We start from the raw sequence: 9,824 nt of genomic DNA, 5'->3' as shown, positions 1-9,824 counted from the left end.
TCTAATTTATTATTATTATTACTATATATATATATATATATATATATATATATATATATATATATATATATATATATATATATATATATATAAATCTTTTTTTAATAGAATTAATATAGATTATTTATAAAATTATCTCTATTTTTTTAAATTAGTTATCTAAATTATATGAAATCATATTATTATTATTATTATTATTATTATTATTTATTGCTTTATTTATTTGTCTATGTTTTTGTGGTTTAAAAATCTATTAATATTTTTAACCTGTTATATTGAATATATTATTTAATGTTGTTTGTTAACGTTTTGTTCGTTTAAATTAAATAATGTTTTTTTTGATGTTTTTTTTTCGAATAAACAAATTAAAATAAGAACTCGGATAACGATCAATATATAATTTAATTTGTTTATTCAAAAAAATATGAAAAAAAATCATTGTATAATTTAAATGAACAGAACATCAAAAGAAACAACATTAAATAATATATCAAATAAAAATTAAAAATATTAATAGATTTTTAAACTACATAAACTTTGATAATTAAAGAAAAAAACATCATAAATAGTCCCTGTGGTTTCCCCATATCTGAAGTTTAGTCTCTGTGGTTTAAAAACATCATAGATGATCCTTACACTTTCCAAACTTTCGACAATTTGTCTTTTATTGCTAACTGCGTTAAGTTTTTTCTGTTAACTAAAAGACATTTTCGTCATTTCACTAACAGTTGACCATTTAAGATGTTTTTACTTATTTTAAAAAAAATATATATGCAAAGGGGTCTCCCTCCCTCCATAACGCTCGTAGATCCGGGCTAGTCAATTTAGAGATAATAGGGGTCGAAAACGACTTTTCGACAAAAGCTTATTTAGAATAAATAATCTTAACCAAGTTATAGAATACGTCTCGAGGGTTCCGTACATATAATGAACGCCGGAATCCGAGTTATAACGAACAAGTTATGGTCCGTCGAAGTTTTACGATAAAACCGACACGACATCAGGAGACGTAAATAATGAATTTACGATGGAGGACTTTTTAGCCTTAGTGATCTAAACTAAAGTCGTAGAATATGTTAAGCTGAGAACATCCATAAAAAGAACGTCCAAATCTAACTTCGGTATGAGGAAGTTATGAATTTTCTAACATTTAGCACAACAATGCACGACCTGAAACTCGAATTTTAGTTCGAGCGGTTTTTGGCCTAGATGACCTAAATGAGAGTTGAATATCTCATTAATAGGAACTCAACGGTAAAAAGACAAACGAAAACGGAGTATGTATGTAGAAGTTATGAATTTTACGCGGACATTTAACAGTATAATCTCCTTCTACTGTTAAATTTAAGATCGGTCGAGAATTAGCCGATGGAGTCTAAATGAAAGTTTTAGATCTTATTTTTACCTACGTGTGGATATAAAGAATGTCGAGAGTAGAGCTCGTATGCTAAAGATATGGACGGAACTTGGTCCTTACTCGTCGAGCGCGATAAATTTGATACAGTTTTGTAAATCTGAGATAGAATGAGAATTAGTTGATGGCGTATAAATGAAAGTTGTAGTACTTGTAAATACCAATGCGTGGATATAAATAACGTCAAAAATGGAGTTCGTATGAACGAGTTACAAATTATAATAACATATTTATGTATTAAAATAAAGTATAAATCATATATACGTACACATATATAGACAAATGTATATATCATTAGAAAGGTATCGACGATGCGGTTATTATAAGACTAGTATTGAGTACTTTTGACATTAGTTTAGTACAAATATCGTTAAATCTTTTTAAAATAGTATTATGAAGGAGTGTTTAGTCGTTTATATAACTATAAGGTCATTAAGTAATTATGGAGGGTAGTTTTTGTAAATTCAATTACTATAAATAAGAGCCTTGGGCTCTCATATTTCTTGCACCATTCTCTTGATTCAAGAGTCTTTCTCTTCTTATCCCCCGAGCATTTCGGTCCCTCGTGATTCAACTTCCCTTTCTGTAGTTTTAGTATAGTAAGGTGAGCGCTGAAGCGTTGCACGAATCTTTCCTAGAAAGATTCAACGACAAAGTTCTGCCCCTGCAGAGCCCGACTCCTAGCTAAAACCCCCTTTTAAGTATGTTATGCTTACCCTATTTTAATATAGCTTATATTTAAAATTAGTATTGTTATTATGAACTTATAATAAATATTTGGGCTGTTATTATGACTTATATAAACGTCGTTATAATATCTTTTTAACTACTCGCTGTACGGGGAATCTGGTTTAAAGGGCTGCATAGGGTTGTTGGATTTCATAAGTGTTATATGCCAAAATGGTCCTGCCCTCCGGTGTTTTATGTCTGCCCTGTCTTTACATAGTGGTTAGAAAATATTGTTTAAACGCTTATATAATAATAATAATGCTAAGACTAATAATTAGTCACAGTAAATATTAGACTAAAATCTAGTGGTAATAATACTATGTTTCGTCGAAGGAAATTACTTTTAAGAAGCGAAGCGTTGTCTGAGTTCGGAATCGCCACCTTTACAGGTGAGTGCATAGTCCCTTTTCATCTTACACATAGATATGAAGTATTTTATATTAACTACATGCTATGTGTGCATATTATCCGTATAATTGCTATCTATGCTAGATGAATGATTTTATACAAGTTTTATATGATTTAAATTGTATATGTATTTATATCTACATAATATGTTGGGTAAAACATGGGTAGATGAAATATGAGTTGGATGATGAGTTGAGAGGTGATATAGACCATGAGGTAAGGGTGAGAGGTGGACGATGTGAGAAGCCTTGTTCCCAAATGTTGGCCCTGTCATCTAGCAGAGTATGGATGACAACCATTGACTATTCTAGATAGTCCAGTGGAACACTAGCAGGCTCGCAACCTGTAGGTGTTGTGAACGATGTGTTCACCCGGTGTATTCTAAACCTTGGTGATCATGCAGACTTGATGCCTAAACCCTGGTGACTATGCAGACTTAGTGCCTAAACCTTGGCGATCATGCAGACTTGATTCCTAAACCCTGGTGACCATGCAGACTTGGTGCCTAATCCCTCGTGACTATGAAGACTTAGTGCCTATTGTATAAACTGTGGCAACGATGGACTTCGTGTCGATTCCTTAGGATGATCCTTAGGAATAAATGAACGAAGAATAGCCGATTCTTAGGGTAGATCCTTAAGAGTAAAGAAGATAATGGGGATGGGTAATTGGGTTGATTGTTTGATGTTTAAACATAATAATTATATTATTGTGGGTTGAAAACCCTATGTACTCACCAGGTTTCTCAACCTGATCCACTCAGTTTATTTATATCACAGGTGTTGATATGAAGTCACATTACACTAAGAGATTAAGGAGATATAAATCACTAGTGATAATGAATGTAAGTTCTGTTTATGCTTATGTTTATGTATTGACGATGACATCCTAAATGTTTTAAAATGAATAAAAATAATTTTCTTCGGAAATGCTTTAATAACGTATTTATCATGTTTTACTGGGAACAAATTCCACAACATTTTTATTAAAAGAGGTACTCTGATTTTTATAAAGCATAAACAAAATCAGTCTTTTCTGGCCGTGAAAATGGGGATGTCACACCCTCCCTCCCCCCCTCTCTCTCTCTCTCTCACTGAAAGTGTAGAATCACCATCTTCATCTTCTTTATCCACCCTCCCAAAATCCTTAAAACCCATAATCAAATCCACTTCTTACTTTCCTTTTTTCTTTTTATCCTCACCGTTTCTTAATTTTGGTGGATACAGATTGAAATATGAGTAGACACTGACACAAACCAACTTACTCCAACTCACAATGTACGTCAACTCCATTGAAACAATTTCAAATACCTACTCTTCAATCTTCATCTCTTCCACTTTCACTTCAACCCAAATTGACCACCACCAACGGTGGCCGGAAAATCTAAATCTCTTCTGTGGCAAACTCCACTTCTTACTTTACATTTTTCTTCTTATCCTCACTATTTCTTCTACAGACCAACAACGACAAACCTCATCCATCGTTTGAGTTTAGAACAATGCTAAAAATGAAACATATTGATATGCTTAAACTTTGGGAAATCCATCTCCACAACATTTCTAGCTAAGTTCATCACATTCAAAGAGTAAGCTTTCATGAAGTGAAAAATCATCAGTAGTAGCATCTAAATATGGTTCTTCAATGCAGATCAAACAGCTTAAATCCATCAATTTTGCATCTTGAGGTTCATAAAATCATATTCATCCACAACCATGTCATCATTTGAAATGAAACATTTCGACAATTAACCAAACCATGGATTTAAACATCATTCTTGTTTCAAGATTTCACTCATGTATTTTATCAAATACATACCGTACATGTAAAACCACCAAACAGAAACTTCTTCAGATTGACGATCTGTGAGCAGAGAAACTTAAAATGGTTGTTCAACCTTGATAAGGAAAACAAAAATCTAAGTTGCGTTGTCTAAAGTTAGGAAAACAAAAACCTATTTGTGAATGACGGATTTTCAACATCGTCTACATAAATCTTATTGTAATTACTAATCTTCAATGGGTTTACATTAACCGTTACAACACCATCCCCACTTGATTTCATGTAATTTAAGCTCACATATGGCAGCAGAGATGGAGATGGAGAACCCGATTGGTCGCCACCGCCACCGGTGGCACCATTGTGGTCAATATGTGGTGGAGATTGCGGTGGGGGTTTCTTGGCATATGCGGTTGAAGATGAGTCTAAGATTACTTCTCCTTCTACGAATTTCTGAACGGCGATTCCTATGTTTTGAAGGGATTCAACATAAATAACATGTGCTACGTCTAAATTGTACCTCGAATCAATTGCTTGTTTGATGAACTTCTTTCTCTCTTTGCATAATCGCAAAGCTTCATATGTATTTGCTTTTGAACTCGAGATCCCCATTTTTCAAATCAACGATTTCACTCCAACATTAGTGAAACGAAAACCCAAAAATGATATGAAACAAAGAATAAAGAGGAGAATATCTAAATTATGTTCTTCTACTTCTACTTAAACCACGAAATATTAACAGAGAAACACAAAGAATCCTAAGTTAGAGGCAAAACAAAAACTTTTACATATTATTTTTTATTTTTTTTAAATAAGTGAAAACATTGTAAATAGTCCATATGATAGTGAAATGACGAAAATTCTTTTCAATTACCGGAAAAAACTTAACGGAGTTAGCAATAAGGACCAATCGTCAAAAGTTTGGAAAGCACAAGGACCCTCTATGATATTTTTAAACCACAGGGACAAAACTTAGGATCTAGAGAAACCACAGGGACCATTTATGATGTTTTTATCAAGGAGAATGGATCACCCTGATCCATTGGGTCTCCTTAAGTGATTACAATCACATGTAAATACTTAGTCAAGTATCTCTATTGTATTTATAGTTTAGATCCTATTATTTTTCCTGTATATGAGGCTTCATCTAACTGTGTATTTAGCCTATTTAAAGGCACGTATTCATTAAATTGAGATATCCTTTTAATCATACTTTATATCTTTATATGGTATGAGAGCGTTCATAACTCCTCTAAGTTCTATTTCGATCCAAATACCTCTTTATCACAATCAACATGTCGACAATTATTGAAGTCACCACACACACTCATTTTCCTATCAAGCTCACTGCCACCAATTTCTCTGTATGGCGAAAACAAGTCATGGCAACCCTAATCGGTCTTGGCTTAGACAATTATGTCAATGGATTAGGTGAGGTGCCGTCAAAGGTTTTAGCCATTGACTCACGAAACCTAATCCATCGTATCGCCCATGGTTCCGCCGAGATCATATCATACTTGGCGCTCTACTAGGCAGCTGCTCCGATACAATCCAACCCAGCATCTCATCTGTTGAGTACTCTTATCAAGCCTTTAAGTTTTTGACTGACAGCTATGCTAGCATCTCTCGATCCAGAATTATCTCCCTCAAATCTCGTCTGGCTAGTAACCCTAATGGAACTCGCCTTGTAGCAGAATTTCTCCATGAGATGAAAAACATCGCAGGTGAATTGGCTCTTGCTCAGAGCCCCGTGAATGAAGAAGATCTTGTTGTTCACATCTTGAGTCAAGTTGGTGAAGATTATGTACACATTGCAGCAGCTCTCAAAGTTCATGATACAACAATTACTTTCCCTGATCTATTTGATAAACTTGTTGACCATTAAAGAACACTCAAGGATACTTCATCTGCACCACTTATAGCCACAGTCAACAATACCCAAAGGATTCAATCTCGACACAACTCTAAGCCACCCACCAATGATAATCGTCACTCCAACAGATTTCAGAATTTTGGACCAAGACAGTCATGATTTCAAGGTCCAGTGAATGGAAATAACTTCAATTCATGTGACACTCGTATCTGCTGTCAGTTTTATCAAATTTTGGCCATGACACCAAAGAATGCAGGAAAGTTGCTCGTTTTCTAAAAGAAAATCACATCACCATCTCTACGCAATCATTTGCTTCACCATCAGTGAATACTTCATCAACACTACCATGGATGTTTGACAGTGGTTCTTCTCACCATGTTGCTTCCACCCCTGCATCATTTCATACTCTATCAGAATATAGTGGCCCCGATGATATAATCCTAGGAAATGGTAAAGGTCTTCCTACTTCTCACACCGGTCACTCTTCTATTCCTATTTCTTATCATTCACTAAACTTGCATGATGTTCTTTACATTCCGAAATTATGCAATAATCTTGTTTCAGTTGCCAAGTTATGTAAATCTAACAGAGTTTCTGTTGAATTTTCCCCTCTTTTTTCTTGGTTAAGTATCTGAGTACGGGGGGCATGCCTAATGCGGGGAGTGAACGTTAATGACATCTACTATGCAGCTATCAATTCCTTTCAAATACTTCCTCAAATCCACTCTATTACCAATTCCACATATTCACTTCTCTCCTGGCATCACAAGTTTGGGCATCCACCTGTCAAAGTTTTCAAGCAACTTCTTAGAAGTCTGAATTTGGATTCTCAAAAAATGTCCAAATTATCTTTTCATTGTGATGCTTGTTCAAGTAATAAAAGTCATAGACTACCATTTGGTGTCAACTCTTTCTCTGTTTCCAAACCTCTCCAAGATATATATTCGGATGTTTGGGGACCTTTTCAACAATTTAATGATAGATATAGTTACTATGCTATCTTTGTTGATTACTACACCCGATATACATGGCTCTATCCCATGAAACGTAAGTCAGATGTCTATACTCTCTTTCCTCAATTCAAAACTTTGGTAGAAAAATATCATCAAACACCTCTAATATCTGTATTTACAGATAATGGTGGTGAGTACATTGCACTTACAACGTATCTTTAAAATCAAGGCATCTCTCACTTGACCACTCCACCTCACACTCCTGAACAAAACGGAATAGTTGAAAGACGTCACAGACACAGTGTTGAAACCTGTCTCTCTTTACTACACCATGCAAAATTACCTTTAACTTTCAGGTCACATGCCTTCCAAACTGCAGTTCACCTTATAAATCGTTTACCTACCTCTATCCTTGATTTCAAATCACGTTACCAAAAACTGTACAATCATGCCCCAAATTACCAGAAGCTTAAACCCTTTGGTTGCCTATGCTACCCTTGGCTACGCCCGTATGCATCTACCAAACTTCAACCCCGCTCTACCAAATGCATCTTCCTTGGCTATTCTCCCTCCAAATCTGCCTATAAATGTTATGATTTCACATCTCATAAACTTTACCATTCAAGACATGTTGAGTTCATTGAAAATACATTCCCTTATGACTCTACTTCCCTTACAATCTCATCTCTGCCTACCACAAAGGATTTCCTTACCACTTCCGCTACCTCTCAACCAGCACCTACTGATCCACCACCACCAAACACTAACTCGCTGTCCAACCCCCTACCTTTACCTATCATACCTACAAGGACTCTTACAGCCACTAATGAGGCCTCACACTCATCCTTCATTGATGAGCCCTCCTCCAATCCTACCCAATCTTTTCCCTCATCACCTCAATACCTTCGTCACCCCCTCCCTCAACCTCCAGTCATCATCAAACCAGTCCTTTTCCGCCACATCGCCATCGCAACAAACCTCCCATACTTTAATCATCTTCTCATTAATTCTACCACTCTTCACCCAAATCCTTCCACTCTTAAACCGTCCACACATACCCAAGCTCTCAAGGATCCAAAATGGCGAAATGCCATGGACTTGGAATTCAATGCCCTTCTACGAAATCAAACATGGGAGCTTGTACCACCCACCTCCCACACTCCTATTGGTTGCAAATGGGTATTTCGGGTCAAACGCAAACGTGATGGTAGAATTGACAAATACAAAGCCCGCCTTGTTGCAAAAGGTTTTCTTCAACAATACGGCAGGATTACTTTGATACCTTTAGCCCAGTCACAAAACCAATGACCATTCATACCATACTTTCTATTGCTCTGTCACATAATTGGCCATTGAGACAACTAGACATCAAAATGCGTTTTTGCAAGGTACCCTCCATGAAGAAGTTTGTATGTCTCAACCTCTAGGCTATGCTCATCCCGAGTTTCCCACCCATATTTGTGAACTCAAAAAATCCATCTGTTGGAATGATATTCCTTAAAGATCGATAGATTCTAAGCAGAATAATAAACGACAACGTAATAGATAACACAATAAAGAACACATGAATGGTTTAACTGGTGTCGAATGATTAAACTTTAACACCTCAGAAGAGCTCGATTAAGAACTTCGACTGTAGAGGTGTTTAGGGTTATAAAGCAATAATGATAATAATAATGACCGTCGTATCTAAGGCATACATGCATGCACTATAAATAACGTAACCCTAATCTATAATCACGGATGGATAGGCCCAATCCGGATATACAAAAATGAGCCCATGACGCAACACTAAATACCCAACAATCTCTCCCTTTGCGTCCATGGAGCCGAGAACTCAGTTCGGTTGAGCAACTGAATGTTTCTTAACTGTCTTGAATACGTTCCGTATAATGGCCAACAGAGTTTGACAGAAAGTGATATACCACTGAATCATGTCTGGGAAATTCTTCTTATCTGACTCTTTGTTCTGCTTACAGCAGTGAATAATATCAAGAATATGCTCCAAGCAGGTTGTAGAGAACAAATGCTTATCAACAAGAGCGAACAAGAACTTTTCACCTTCGGCTCTTGTAAAAATGACAGTAAGATTAGTGTAATCGATTTGACCCAACTTCATGTTGTTCACATCACCAGGTTTTCCAGTGGGCTTCACAATTGGCCTTTTCCTCATAACAAGAGCCACCTCTACATGTGAATTTTGTGTATTAAGCTGTAAATTTTGTGGTCTAAATTTTAAATTAACTATATGGCTGCAAATTAGCTTTTCTCTATCATTGTTGATCGCACCATACCAGATTTTCACAACTAGAAATTCTATGCTTTGTAACAACAACAATAATAACATTTGTGAACCAAAAATGTGAAAGCATGTATGATGCTTATTCAATAACAACCAAAGTTTGATCAAATACTCTATACAAACACTGCTAATAGCCAAGAAAAGATTGGAAACATTATAAATCCCGGTTAAGTCCATTTGGACTAGGATTTCCTTATTGGGCCTAACGGGCCAATATGCTTCCAATTTTGACTATTTTGGGCTTATAAATCTTAAATGGGCTCTAATTGGACCTAATTTCATTTATTTTAACACTTTAGGCCATAATGGGCCTAGAATGAAATAAAATACCCTTATTAGGCCATAAAAAATCTAATTAGCCCTAATGGG

At 35.6% G+C, this 9,824-nt stretch overlaps 1 protein-coding gene across 1 annotated transcript; it reads left to right on the top strand.

Annotated features, from left to right (window-relative positions):
• The first annotated feature begins 5,622 nt into the window (after positions 1–5,622).
• Positions 5,623–6,212, top strand: LOC111897575 (uncharacterized). Its single transcript, XM_023893530.1, has 2 exons — positions 5,623–5,768; positions 5,939–6,212. Exons 1-2 carry the CDS (start codon positions 5,623–5,625, stop codon positions 6,210–6,212), a joined length of 420 nt encoding a protein of 139 aa, XP_023749298.1.
• Positions 6,213–9,824: the final 3,612 nt, after the last annotated feature.

The sequence above is a fragment of the Lactuca sativa genome, chromosome 5 (genome assembly GCF_002870075.4).
Source record: "Lactuca sativa cultivar Salinas chromosome 5, Lsat_Salinas_v11, whole genome shotgun sequence".
NCBI classification, from domain to species: Eukaryota; Viridiplantae; Streptophyta; class Magnoliopsida; order Asterales; family Asteraceae; genus Lactuca; species Lactuca sativa.
Note: the sequence above shows the minus strand (reverse complement) of the source record. Positions and strands in the feature narration are given on the sequence as shown.